Source organism: Meleagris gallopavo, chromosome 9 (genome assembly GCF_000146605.3).
Source record: "Meleagris gallopavo isolate NT-WF06-2002-E0010 breed Aviagen turkey brand Nicholas breeding stock chromosome 9, Turkey_5.1, whole genome shotgun sequence".
Taxonomy (NCBI): Eukaryota; Metazoa; Chordata; class Aves; order Galliformes; family Phasianidae; genus Meleagris; species Meleagris gallopavo.
In genome coordinates, this window is record NC_015019.2 from 12,713,164 (window position 1) to 12,728,403 (window position 15,240).

At 35.0% G+C, this 15,240-nt stretch overlaps 1 protein-coding gene across 1 annotated transcript in view; it reads right to left on the bottom strand.

Annotated features, from left to right (window-relative positions):
* The window catches only part of ATRX (ATRX chromatin remodeler), a 68,190-nt gene that overhangs the window by 30,574 nt on the left and 22,376 nt on the right, over nt 1-15,240 (bottom strand). Inside the window, 7 exon segments of the mRNA XM_031554732.1 lie at nt 4,534-4,643; nt 5,804-5,945; nt 6,323-6,502; nt 7,138-7,246; nt 7,784-7,877; nt 9,395-9,574; nt 10,093-10,223. Of these exon segments, the coding sequence (XP_031410592.1) occupies nt 4,534-4,643; nt 5,804-5,945; nt 6,323-6,502; nt 7,138-7,246; nt 7,784-7,877; nt 9,395-9,574; nt 10,093-10,223 (946 nt within the window).

Here is a 15,240-nt window from a genome sequence, read left to right on the forward strand (position 1 = left end):
TTTATAGTGATATAAGTTTCAACTTGTATAACTGAATTATTTGTAAACATAAACCATTCCTCAAGAATCCCTCCCCCCTTTACATTTCATCAATCATTTTCATAAATTATAACGCTTTATTAGGCAATATATAGGCATTCTCCCAATACTCACCCCAAATCTTAAATAAATTTACTTCTTTGGACTGCATAACTGTATTAAATTTCTTAAAAGTGACCTTCAGTCTTATGTTTTTAGCAGTTTTTCCAACGTAGGGCAAATTCTGCACTGCATTTATCAGGTTTTCCAGGATTAAACCCTGGTAGCAAAATCAGGAATGAATTCTAAAGCAGGTTACTGAAATACTTTCCAAATATTCACACCATACAAAGCCTACCTGACAGATGACAATCCTTTCTTAAGACTTAGAAAAAAAAAAAAAACAACTTTTGATGCCACTCCAGAATACTTCTGTTGGGCTGCCTGTTTTTAAGGAGTAGCAAATAAAGATAGGACTGGGGGTAGCATGTAAAAAAGCCGGCGCAAAACAGAAAGTGATCCCAAAGCAGCTAAAAGCTCTCAGATCGCCCTTTTAATGGTGACAGCTGCCCTGTAGCCAACAGCTGTAGAACATCCTGCAAGTTCTTCCTGGATCAAAACTCAGTATAACTCTCATTTAATACACTGCATCAAACTGCATGACTTGCTGAAGCACTGCACACGTAACTGTTTTTAGATGCTCCCATGTCAAAAGAATTATCAGTGGTTTTACAACCAATATAAAAGCATTTTATGTTCAGATGCAGAAAGAAACTTCCCATGAAGACTTACCACAAGTCCTACACCTCTAAGAACCAGCAAGTCAGCAAGTCCCTAACTGTTTCATTTCCCTAATCATTTATTATCTGTCTTCTCTGCAGTTTACAAAATCTGCTTAAAACCTATCTTTGATGGAGTTCTTAAGTGCAAAACTATAAATGCCATTATTGAGTACAGTAGGACTGGAAAATATTCACATAAGAAATGACTACTGAAAGTACAAAAAGGAACCACAAAAACGCTTGATAAATCATTGATAGCCGTGGCTTTTTTCAGTTATCAAGAAGTTACAGACAAAAAGACTGTCATGATCACATATAAAAGTAACTTCTACCATGATATATTTCAAACGATTACTGTATACGGTATACAGTACATAAAGCCTAAATTACAAAGCAATCTAGATTGGATTGCTACTCTGAAAGTTCTTCTATTCTGCTGTATTTTGAAAATCTCCAGTATAAAGTATAATCTAACTCCTACATAACTACGTCTAAATCAGAATCAAGCATGCAAAAATACGCTCTTCAAAGCAAACATCCGCTTCTACAGGCTCCTGGATTGTCAACAGTTGAGGTCCATTGCCTCAGTTCTTATTAGAAGAGTGAAGTAAAATACACTGCAGCTGGAGTACTTAAAATACGCACTGCCCAGATGTTGTGCACCACAGACAATCAAGACTGCTGCTTGCTAGACCTAAGCAGTACATACAGGGAATGAATGCAGTTTCTCTGTTCATCTATGGCTTCATATTACTCAAATAAATAAACAGCTAAAAATAAAATTAAAAATAGTAACACTAACGCCAAGCCTCCTTCGATTTCCTTCTCTATGGAAGAATTCAAGGAATCTAAAGCATCTCAGGGAGCTACCCTAAGTGCTCTGTAACTATATCCTGTAATTCTCAGGTCACGAAAAAAGGTTTTTCAGGATCAACAAGCCTTAAATAAAATTTGTACCAATTAGAGTATGGCAGGAATAGATATTTCCTACTTAACTCCATTTGTTGAAGAATCCTAAAAGAATCCACTGCAGACATAGGAATGGAAGAATCCATCTTGAGTAATGGATTAGAGGGAAGACACAGGAATCAGGAATACACCTGACCCATCAAGACATAGCTAATTCTAGCAAAGAGTAACAGATCCTGCCTGCTAGATTCTCACTGAAGATTTTGTCTTGGAGCACATCTCAGTCTCACTTAAAACTAATGGAGGACATCAAGTCTAGCCAAGACAAGTCTGTTGTCCAGCAGCGTTTTCATATGCTGACTACGCCAAATATCAACTAGTAAGGCAAAGAGCAACTACAGACCTCATACCAAATATAAATATATCAATGATCAGCTGACCAGCAACAGCATCTTACAGCATTTTGTTTGGGGAGTTACTAACAAGGTCCTGTTACTGACTGCTGTCACCTGTGGATTATGAAACCAGCTATGGCACAAAAATCTTTCATACAGCTTGGAATTCCGGTACATTGATATACTGACCTCTCTATGAATGAACAGATCTGGAGCCTTCAGGTCAGGTGATAGGGCTTCCCAACCCAATGGGGGAAGCTTTCACCACAACAGATCAAGATGGAAGAGGATGGTGAAATGGCATTTCCTCACAGACGCTTTGAGGATCCCATCCTCACTGTAGGAAAAAATAACCTCTTTGAGAACCATCATCAGCACGCTAAAGAGACTGCACTCCAGAGAATGACTGAAGTGCACCTAAATTTGGCACATTTGAAGAGAGAATTTAGAATGAGGCATTGTACAAGTGCTGCCTGCTCCATCATCTAGACTTGCCACTCACAAACTCACCAGAGCACTTGGCATATCCTGTCAAATGATGTTACAGATAAGAAATGCTCCTGGCAAAGAAAGGTCCTGACTGAATTCACGTTGAAATCAATTCTGATCAATTCCTATATCTTCAGAAGCAGTAAATTAGTTTTCTCATGATTCAAAAAGGTTCACAGTAACTCATTTCAGAAGCCAGATATCCTGATAAGGGTATATCTCCCATCTCCAGAAGTGAGGAAGTACTGAATCAGTGAAGGTCAATGACAGGAAGTTCAAAAGTGGCTCTGCTTTCTATCAACAGCGATCTTAGTCTAATAGTAAATAGCAGATTTTTCTGGGAAGAAATACTAATGGCCACCTTCCAGTAGGTCAGGAGACGCAAAGAAGATTCTTTTCTGAAGGCAAATGTTAAGGGCGCACTCCTTTGCACCTATGTATATAGGGATTCAGCCTCTCTAAGCGTAGGTAAGACTGTTAAAGCTTCTTTCTTCTTCAGAGTTCTCAAAAATTCTCACTTCTCTTCCCAGAATAAAAGGGAGAAGTTCTTCTGTCAACTGACTTTTGCTAAAGAAATTCTTGGGCACAAATTGGCAGCAGAGCAGCAAGAAAAGCAACTCACCAGTCCTCTGCTCATAGTACTTGTAATGACGCTAAATGCAAACCCATAATTTTCATTATGAAGATAGATACATGGAAATAAGAAAACAGAAAAGTAAGCACTCCTTATTCCTCTAAAAGGGGATTGAGATGCAGAGAATTCAAGAAAACTGCTTTTGATTTTTTCTCTCTTTTGAAGGTCAAGGTAACTCAACATCTGCAATGGTCAAAAGAGACCCAAGAAAAAGAGCCTACAAGCACTGTTTTAGAGCAAATGCTTGGGTGATCAATTTCGGAAGAAATATTTTAAGATGAGGATTGAGGTTCTGGTTTTATGGACTTAATAGAAATGGGAATCTGTTCACCATGTAACTTTTTAACATGGCAGATAAGCCAACTTTTAAATCCTTTTTAAAAAATATGCTACAGTAGTCTATTAGAAAGACTTTTAAAAAGCAGTCCTCAATGGTGTAAAAGAGAAGGAATACGTGCTGAAATGACAATGGGAGCTTGAAACGGAAGATCTCAGAAAGCCAAGAGCTCTGAAGCCAAAGAAAAGAAATTAACAAGTGACAAAAAGGATTGAAAATATACTGTATGGTTTACTGCCAAGGCAGTGAAAATTTGTAGTCTTATATCGTTTGTGATGCACAACAATCCAAAAATACAAATGTACATTAGTGACATAAAAAACAAACCAACACTCCCCTTCTCCAATCCAGAAGACTCCAGATTGTAACAAAGTACTTTTGATATTAAATCACAAAGAATCTGAATACAGATGCTAAGAGTCCAGCATTAAACAAAAAGAATAATTAAAAATCCCAAATGATAGACTCCTACTTTATCAATGCAGCAAATAAGTCCAAAAAACAACAAAGGAAAAAAAAAAACAAACAATTTGAAGAGTAGGCCATGAATAGGAATGACTGTAAAGAACAAAACAGGTTTAAGGTTATTAAGCTGACTTAGAAACATAGTTCTCTAAAACCTGTCTCCTATTAGCTTTATTTTGATATATGGAGCTGCAAGTAAGCTTCGCATCACTTACAAATACACATGAACTTCTCAAGTGAACCTCAGCAATTATTTAATCCTGGGGGTTGTTTTTAAAGCAGAAGCACAAGTGTTGATCAGAACTTGCACAACTACATACTACCAAACATAGCTGCTTCTTGAAAACCTTTCTACAAAACATTTATCCTCCAACAGCCCTCTTCAAGTCACTGCCAAGGAAATAATAATATGTTTTCACTATGTTCTGAAAGCCATTAAAATTGCCTTTTGACGTATCAGCTTTTAAAAGCTACAAACCAGAAAGCAAGACTTTTGTTTCTTACCTGTAATGTCTTCCCCAGACCCATACAGTGAGCAAGAATGCATCCAGAACCAGGAGATGTCTTTGTCTTTTTAACAGATTCACAACAGCAATCCCACATGAACTGAACACCTGAATAAAATTTTTGAAAATTTTCTCATTAAACATTCACTTTATTAAAGTTCAGTTGGTAAGAGTGATCACTGCAAGATCATCTCTCTCACAAAAGCAATTGTTGGGGTGATTACTGATCCATTTCTGTCAACTAGATAGTGTCTGAGATGAGTTTTGCCTTGAAATCAATTACACTCAGTTTCTGCTGATGATACAACTGGATTAAAAAATACTGTTGTGAAGACTGCAGATTACTTCAACCTTGAGTACAGGGAGAAAAGAGGAAATAGAACAGCACTGGCAAGGGCATCGCAGAAAGACTAACATGATCTTGGTAATCAGCAAGAAGAAATTTAAATCAAAACAAATCATATGTACAGCTTTATACTTAAAAAGGGAAGAATGAAGAAAGAACAGTGACAGCTGAAAAAGGATAGAAAATGTAATTCTAAATAAAAAAAAGGGTCTACTGGGTGATTTTCTTTGTTCTTTGCTGCTTATACACTGGGGAGTTGCATTCTCCCATGCTATACTTAGAACTGATGAATCTTCAACTCTGTTGTGTCTGGTTCAGAGCACCTCCCTTTAAGAGCCGAACTAAGTACAAGAGGTTCTTACTGAAATGGAAATAGTGCATATTATGAACTTGAAGGAAGATTTAAATTAACAGAATTGGGTGATTGATAAAATCTTGATCGGTCATTCTCCTTGTCTTCATTAAATCACAAAAAAAACAAAAAACAAAAAAACAACCCAAAAAACAGAAAATGCAGTCAAGATATATATCAGGTATTAGGAAAAATATTCCTGATGAGAAAGCCAGGAAAACATTGTGAGGTTTTTAAATCTCATTGAAAATTATGAAAATCAAATAGGCAAAATCCTCAACAGAATGGTATACTTATATCTGATTCTACCTCAGTGCACAGAATTACATAATAATAAGGGCCCTTCCAACTTCAAATTTTTAGGACTTTACCTGTAAAATATAACTATGAATTGGTGTTCATTTAATTTTGTTCAGATCTTCCAAAAGCACAACATTAAACATGACATTCTAGCATTTGTCTGCCAAGAAGTTTCTATTATTCTAAATTCAGATTGTGTAAAATATTCAGCCAGAATAAAAATAAAATTAAAAAAGAATTTTACAAGTGTTTTAAATCTTTTTTTCTTACCATCTACTTGGTGTGGTTTCAGTCTGGTAACTATACTCCTGTGAACCTGCACTAATGGTTCTTTTGTTTCTTCATCTTCATCTAAAACCAGCTTAGTTGTAATGGGACATTTCAAAGGTGAAGCATCTTCTATCTCTATCACCTATAATCAGAAATAGTGCATCACGGGAATGCTTCACACGTGAATAATGTCAAGCATTTGGCAGTCACTAACTTTAGCAAAAATGGAAGTCATTAATTAAGAGAAATCTTTAATTCTTTACCATGCATCATTAGCTTACTTTGGGAGATGGCTTTTCCCCCATGGAAAGTGAAGCAACAGGCAATTGAAACAGCTTTCAAAAGATCTCAGCAGCCTTGAATAAAAGTCACCAATGTTAAGCTGCAAACTACAGGTAGCTTACAAGGCTAGAAACGAGCATTTTTAAAATTACTTACCAAATAAAGCTAGAAATATGACATCTTGAACATCATCATCAATTCAACCTCCTACCATTTTACAATAAAAAGAGAACATACCTCTCTCAACTTCTCTCTCTCCCGTTCTCTTTCTGCTATACGTTTTCTTCTTTCTTCTTCCTCTTTAAGTGCATTTTGTGTCTCTGTTCTAAGCTTATCATCTTTAATAATCTTCCTAATTTTCTTTCTGCCTTTTCCAGGAGATTTTGAATCATCGTTTTCCTCATCTTCAGAATTACTCTATTTCAAATTAAATAAATAAAGTCTTAACAAGAAAGTTATGACAGACCATCAAATCCTTGATTTTCAATTAAGCCCTCAGAAATTTTTATACACACTGGTGGATTTTAGTTCATAGGAAAAAAAGATATTGTGGTTGCTTTCTTTTTTTAAATCAGGTAGTCTGTATGCAAAGAAGTGCCACCTTAACTATAATGTATTCTGAGATATTAAAGAGAAGCCCAGCTGTGCAAAAGCAGTATTGAAGATACTGTTATCATACAATATTAAACAATGAGTTAACAAATAACTGTTTTGCTGCTCTAGTGGTGCTAAATCAGTTCAGCAGAGCCTACATTTTTGCCATCTTCTATATTTAATTTTAGAAATTCCATTTACTCAAAATATATTGTCCATTTAAAACATATATATTTTAATCAACATCTAAACAGGAAATGGGTTCAGTTAACCATGTTTTTTTTTCTGTCCATAGTGATGCCATTTTACAAATTTTAACGTACTTATCACTGAGAGAAGTTATAATTTTTTACTGTACTTTGCACAGAGAAATTTGAGATACCCAAGTCCCTAAATCAGTTGACATGAAAAAAAGGAACTCCTTTCCCCAACTATTAATTCAAAGCACAATATACTACCTTATTGTTGTTTTCACTTGAAGAATCATCTGGAACTTTTATACGTCTTCGTTTCTTTTTCTGTTTGTAACTGCGCTGATTTTCTTCTGCCTCAGCTTTCTTGGCAGACCTATAAAAAAATAGGAATCTTACTGACACATAATGGTAACTGACTGCCTCACTGACAGACAACAACATACAATTACAGGAACTACACTGCTATGTAAGAATACACACTCCTTCTGCGCAGTCAGTTTCTCTTTCAAATGCTCTCCTCCCCCTTATCTCACTGGACACACATAGTAACAGACTTTTCCAGACAACTTTGAAGAACTTCAGTCACAAAGCATCAGTTTGCTGCTGCAACCCACCATTCCATGATCAACGTAACTAGCACAAAAATGCCCATTTTTTCCCGAACATTCTTCCTACTGCCTCATCAAACTGCCCTATACCACACACTGCAGTACAAATGCAGAATGGTTACGTTTGCTGCAAAGTCAATTAGCAGATAACAAAGATGTATCAAAGGTTTTAAAAACTGATCCAAAGTCACATAAATCACCAGAAGCCTTCACATTTTACAATCTCACTGCCTAGACGGCACTACTGAAAAACATAAACCAAAACCCGAACTTAACATAAGCACTGTTAAGTCTTTGCATACCTTGTTCTTGGACGTTGGTCATCTTCAGACTCACTGACTTCTTCACTAACTGCAGATTCATGGAACTCTGAGTCATTTGAATCATCGCTGCTCACTTTAAAAGTGAAGTAGGATTTCATATTGAATATTATTACAAAGTAAGCAAGCAACATTACATATTTTCTAATTGTACAACAAGCATTCAAGAGCAACAAGCAATACAAAAGTTCGTATCAGGCACTATGGGACCCACCTCACATACTGAGAAGCAACAGTAATAATAATAATTGTAATAATAATAATAATAGAGTAGAAACCACATAAGCACTGAGCCCTGATGGGTGGCATGTTTTGCCAGCAAGACTTAAATTCTTTTTATGTTAACACACCTAAGCATAGCTTACGAGCAAATGACAGATAGCATTATATTGGAAAGCTTCACATTTCAAAGATAATGAGTGATGGGGAACAGAAAGAAGTTGACAGAACAAAAGATAAGCTTCAGTTAAATAAAAAGCTTTTGTTTCCAGTGTTTCAGATATCGCTTTATAATCACAATCCACAATTCACGCAAAAAGAACAATTTACTACCAACATACGCAATTAGATTGCTGTGTTTATGGGTTGAAGATCTTCAGGTAATGCAGGCATAAAAAGGACTCAAAATACAATTACAAATATACCTAAAGCAGCAGCATTAGGTAATATTTCCATAACTACTTTTAGGAGTTAGTTCTGGCATTCATAAGTAATTAAAATCAGCATGCTATTTAGCAACTTTTTAATTTAGTTCAACTTTGAACACAGTAGAAAGCTAAACTTTTAGGGGCCACAAGACTTAAAAAAAGATTGCTTCTACATACTTAGTGAAACATAATACTACAGGACAAGAGATTGTGAGGTGGAAGAAGTTGAATTGTTCTACTTGGGACTAATTCACAAGACTTAAGCTAAAAAATGCTGAAGAAAGAAATGCTTCCGGTAGAGCAATATTAGAAAGTGAAAAGTACATCTTCAATATGCAACGTTAGTTCTAGTGCCATGAACCACTGTCAACATTTACAATGACCAGTGTGGAAGCAAGCATTTACTTTTACCATTCCATCAGCTCCTCTGCTCAAAACAATTAAGTGCTAGGGGTTGATATCCTTTGTTCTCACATGCAACAAAGGAAAGAAGAAAGCTAAGACAGGTATAATTTCATAGTGCCATCTACTGTTCAGCTAAAGCTTGCAACATTTAAACTCCAGCATGGAGAAAATGTTGATGATGCATGGGCCTATTCACAATCCAGGGAAAAAAGAGAAATTATATAAAGGGAAACACTAAGTTTTCACAAATTAGAGTTACTAGGTTTCACTCTGGTATTTGAAATTAACATTCTAAGACTCAAAAAGATTAATCCAATTGAGAGGATACAGTAGTGAAGACAGATGTAACCTCCCACAGTCATTTATTCTAAATAGAGCTATTTACACAGAAAAACACAGAAAAGAGAATTCTAGACTTAATATGCAAGGAAGCTTGCACTGAGACTTTAAAATTACAGAGTTTCAGATCAACATTTTGACCTGCTTTGGGCTTGTACTATAGAACTAGGTACTCAGTGACAAAAATGTTTGGATTATATACCTTTCCTTCTATTTCTGCGCTTTCCTTCTTTTGTTTCTTTAGGTTTCCCCTTCTTTTCTTCACCAGATTCTCCGTCACTCACTGTCAGTCTGTGCCTCAGCAGTCTGTGTCTGTATCTGGGCTTCTTTGAGTCCTCTTCCTCTGAATTCGATTCAGAATTATCTTCTTTTTCATTCTCTTCTGTCAGAGATACAAAAAAAAAAAGTTAGTACAATATGCACACTGGTCTTCCTTTTCTTAAATTTGGTAAGAATTACAATCAGAATGCACTTAAGCTTATTTCTGCATTATTTCAAAAAGGTATCTGACAACATAGAGTTGTTCTCTCAAACATTAAATATTTTACAGTGCCTGTACATTTGCACCAGCTGTTGCAATGACTATAGCTGTTAGCTGAATTATTCATTTGCATGTCTTACTGTTCTTCACAGATTATTCCTCATAAAACCCTAGGACTTCTGAACTGGTTACAAAATCAGAATACTTAAAACTGAAAGACAAAACCCAAGACTGTCAGAAGAGTACAAGAGATGACAGTCATGATCACATCCTCTGTCCCTTTACTAACTAGCAACATCAATTTTGTTGTTGTTGAAAATTGAGGAAATTTTAACAATCATCATTTTTCTTAAGAGACCTTTGAAATTATGACAGGCACTACAGCACCACTTTTTTTTCCAGATGCATCTGATGCTCACCATCATCTCCTATGTTTTCAGTTTGCTTTCCAGTTTTCTTTTTTCCTTCATCCGATTCTTCATCAGAAGATGCATCCTCATCAGAGGAAAGATTGGCTTTGATTTCTTCTAAAAGCATTTTCTTGGCAATTCTTTGAAGTAAAACAGAAAAAACTATGTATTTCATTGTTCAAACATATCTATGAACGATAAATGTAATCCTATACCATTCAGAACTTCAAAAAAGGTTTGAAAGCTGAACAAAAAAAAGGCACAATGAAAAGTTGTGATAAGACAGGATATAAAAGCAAAATCTTGAGTTAAATACATTGTGTTAACTTGCTTTTAGGAAGCAGATCTCTATCATGAATCTTGAAAGTTTCATACCTTACAGTAAGACTGCAGACAGTTATAAAGTTTACAAGCAAATATTTTGTTTCATTCATGGTCTATCTGCTTTATTCTTCCCCATTTTTATCTCTCTTCATCTCTGCCAAAATAGGCACATATACAAGGTCTAATTGTAACAAAAATACAAAATCTTAATTCCCAAATCACTTCCTCTCCCATAATCTAGTATTACAAGTGCCTTAGTTTCTTGAGGCATTGAATCTACACAGTTAGCATTTACATAAACAGCAACAGTTTTAAAAGCAATTATCACTGAATGTGTGTTTTAATCACATAGAAAAAGGAATGCAGTAATATGCATTAATTCACAGGCTTAAAAAACCCTACATCTACACAGTTTGCCTTCAACTGTGTTAGCACTCTAAGTGCCTGAGCCCATCCTACAGCAAAAGAGATGCTGCATTAATTGCTGTAACACAGTGAGTCTCAAGAACTGACAGTAAGAGCCTGGAGGGGAAAAAAACCATGCTGAATCTCTCATACAACTACAAGCACTTGCCTTCAGCAACTATACAGAAAATAACACAAGTAAATATGTGTGTGCGTGTGTCTATACAGAGATTTATTAAAGATTAAAAAATCTTTGATGAAAAAGGTTTATCAAACATCATGGGATTTGATCTTCAAAAGAAAATTACCACCTTATTTCCACAAACCCCACAGCTTCCCACTTTCATCTCAGCACAATAACATTTTCAGCTAATGGGCAAAAAGCTACCACGGAAAAACGGTTTCTTTACATGCTCTTGCAACATAAAAAAAAGAAAATAAACACCTTATATGAATATATACAACCATGGGAAAGTATGAAATGATGTGTCAAGCAGACAGGAAAATAGTGGACTTATCTGAGAACTCCTATTTCCAGGGAAAAAAAAGTCCTGAAAGAATGAAACCCTCCTCATGTAAGTATTAGAATTATTATACTTCCCATTACATGATTATCAATATTAAATGAAAAGCTTTTTTTCCTAGGTTAGATCTGGTCTGTCTTGCCTTCTGGGAGACTTAATGTATACTGCATGCACAAGTTCAGAATGGGAGAGTCTTGATAAGTCAGAACAACCATTCAAAAACCACAATCTAGGCTTCACTTGGAACTGGCAGATGAATGTCGATCTCTTAAAATACAGCTGCTTACGTATTAGAAAATTAAACTTGTTACATTTAGGTAGTACTATAAAAATGATTTTAAAGAACATTTCATGTTGTAGCATATAGAAGATCTCTAAAACAAAACAACTTTCAGGGAGGAATTTTCCCAAGGCATTTTCCATACGTTTCACACCTTTATCTTCTATTTTTACAACACTGTTTTGCAGAAAGTTTTTAAAGCTGATGTAGATTATTATTAAAAGATGGAAGTAAAATGGTTTGGTAAACAGCATGAAGCCACTTAAGACAACGAGTGACAAACCATCCACCATTCTAAACACCCCTCCATGCCCCCCTCCCTTTTTTTTGTGTAGGAATGGCTTGCAAAGAAATAGTTAACTAAAACACAATGTTACCAGTGGGCTTTTAATTCTATATATGTCAACAGATCACACTGTGAACCCAAAGAAAATTTACTGAAGTCCATAGATAAGTAACATTCTCTTCTGAAAGTGTTCGCATTACACAGAGGATTTTGAAAAGGGACTTCTTTTTTTCTTCTCCAAATAATTATCACATCATGTATAGCATCAGGAAAAAATAACTCATTTAAGAACTTAAGATTATGTTTCTTCTTTAAAGATTCAAAGGACTTTCTATAGAAACTGCTTGGAATACCACTGGTGGTTGGCTTTCCTTTATTTTTTTTAAAGCTTTTCACATAAACTAACACTGAAACTCAGCATCAGTTTAGACACTTGTCTCGTTTAAAAAACAAGGGTATCACCAGTGTTGTATTTTGGAAGAGAAAAATGCAGAAACACCAAGAAGAACTGCACATTTTTCAAATTTGGTCCTGAAAGTACTGCCTTGTAACACTGCCTTTGGCTATGTATCATACTCAATATCAGCAAATAACAGAACTTCAGTGTGGATAATGATACTTACCTTTCACACAAGACACTTTTAAGAATGTACTGATTTATTTTTAAACAAGATTAACTGGTTTTTAACAAGAGAACACAGGCATTTTTATTTGATCTTTACCTTTACGAAATACTGTAGAAAAACAAAAAGAGTGAACACATCATTCACCTAGAGAAAACCCCAGACATAAAATCTAATACCTATAAGCAAAAGGTACAGCTATTTCTCTACTGACCATCATCATAACCACCAATCAACTACAAGCCTTCAGATTGGGTGAGCTTATTATTTTCTAATTATCTAGTATAATGTTAATGAATTAGTTCTTGTTTTTATATATATTTTAGCTAGGATAAAGATTCAACTATTTTTAATCAAAAGGAAATGGAACTATTTGTTGAGTGACAGCACCTACATTCTCTTTTGTGCTTTCTACTGGTATGGCATTTGGCAAAAAATGTGAGACAGTGCTCAGACATGTACAGGATTTATGATTCCTACTTTTAATGTAACCGCACATCCAATTAGAATTAAAGTGTAAGCAATATTAGAACCAGACAGATTAACTCTTGTTAATGTATCTGACAAGTGACTGATGTAATGAACAGTTTACATCATTTAAAGTAAATTCAGTACTGAACTCTTGAAACTTGTTTCAAAGTTAAAATATGCCACTCCAAGTAAGCGAGCACATTTCTATTACAAGATGTAAAACCATCTAAAGTGACCAGGCTTCTAAGGGATGAAAACTGAATGCCCTTGATGTAACATTTAAACATTTGTACCAACATGAAACTGTAAGCACCAAGAAAAACAAGTCATGATGGTGTGAAAATCCCTCCACTGCCATTCTCCCAGAGCAATCCATATAGAGCAGAAAGTACAACACACCTATGTACTATCAAAAGGTAGCACGTACTTGCATTGAGGATATAAAACACATTCTTTTGCCAACTAGATTTTACAGCTGAACACTGCAAAAAGCTTTAAATAAGAACAACATGGAACTGTATGACCTCCAGCCCAGGAGTTCAGGTAGCAAAGAATACCTGGTTTCATTCATTTCTACCATGCCAGCTACTGTGACATTGAGCACGTCATGTTGCCTACCCCCACTGCATCTTGTCTAAGCACATCATAAGATTTGTAATAAGGAGATCTTTCCAATTTTATATAGAGCTTGAAGAATGGGGCTGAAATCTCAACCAGGACATAAAAATGAACTCTTATATAAAATTATATATACATTTATTCTAATCAGGATTTAAACATACTACACCATTGAAAGAGTAACACTGAAAATATACATTTATAAATGAATTGGTTATTATGTATTTTTCAACTTCAGTAAAGGAAAAAATGTTTTATAAGGAGGCAAATGAGAAGTTACCTAGCAGCTGCTTATGAACAGCACAAGACTCCCTTAAGTAGTCCCCTTCAGACATTTCAGTAAAAACTGAATACTAGGTGCACTCTCTCCTGACGTGGCATTAAACCCATAAGACCATTTGCACCGTTGTCAGTCATGAATTTTGAAGTGCCAATATGATGGACTCACTTAGAGCTTGTCAAAAACCTTGACGAGACAATGCTAACACTCCAATTTTCTTCTTAAATCATAATTTTAGAGATTACTTAAGCATTGTGATGTACTACTACCAATTAGATTATACGAACTCACACGTAGTGTTCATAAATACCTACTAAGAATACGCAGAAGCAAAGTTGCCCAAAACAAGCCTATGAGGACAAAAAAGTAAGACACTACGTGGCTAATAAAAGCCATCTTTCTTCCAGTAACGTTCTAACATTACTGTGTTAAATGGGCTGCTGATACATTGCTGAACATTTAGACCCAATTAAAACATATTCTGAGAGATTAATGCTTGGATGGAATACCATATACGTCTTAAAAAAGTCAAAACTTCTTCTAAATACTATACTGTGCTGAAACAGTCTTATTTTCAAGCTGTCAGAGTTGTATTAAATTAAATGCTTGGACAAGAAAAATGTTTTACAAAAATTTATTGCATCCATCAAATACTTAAAGGCATTCTGCATTAAATACACTATTTACTTCTTAATAAACAAAACTACCGCAAACATATTAAACAGTATCATTTAAAAGATCAGAAGGACCAATAATAGATAATTACACAATATAAGATGAAAGCATACAGCACTGTCTGTCATATTATGACCCACTTGGATATTGCATTTTGGCAAAAAATTATTTCAAGACTAGTAATATTCACGTCATGCACATCCAAAGGTATGCAAATAACAGAACATCTAAACTAGAAACTTGTAAACATGAAAGCTCCCACACTACAAATACCCAGTAGTTACTATCCCCTCTTTGGCCTGGAAGAAAATAGGCAACTTATCTGAATAGTAGGTGAACTATTTAAACACTCTGTGTTGAGTAAACAGAAAAACAAGCTATTTACTTCTCAAATTTGTTCCAAATTTTTACATTTTATCTTTCTGATTTTGGTGCTAAGTGCAACACATGCTGAATGTAAAATTAGACTGCAGTTACCAGTTAACTTGTCTGAAGGTTGACAAGACTGTTTATTGACAAAACACCTCCCCATTTCATAAAATATATATTCAGAATATCCCCTAAATAAAAACTTCAACAAAGATTCATCTTTAAAAGAAATTACAGAAACTGATTTTTAAAACCTAAATTGATATTTCTGATTTATTCAATATCAATTAACTCTTAAACTA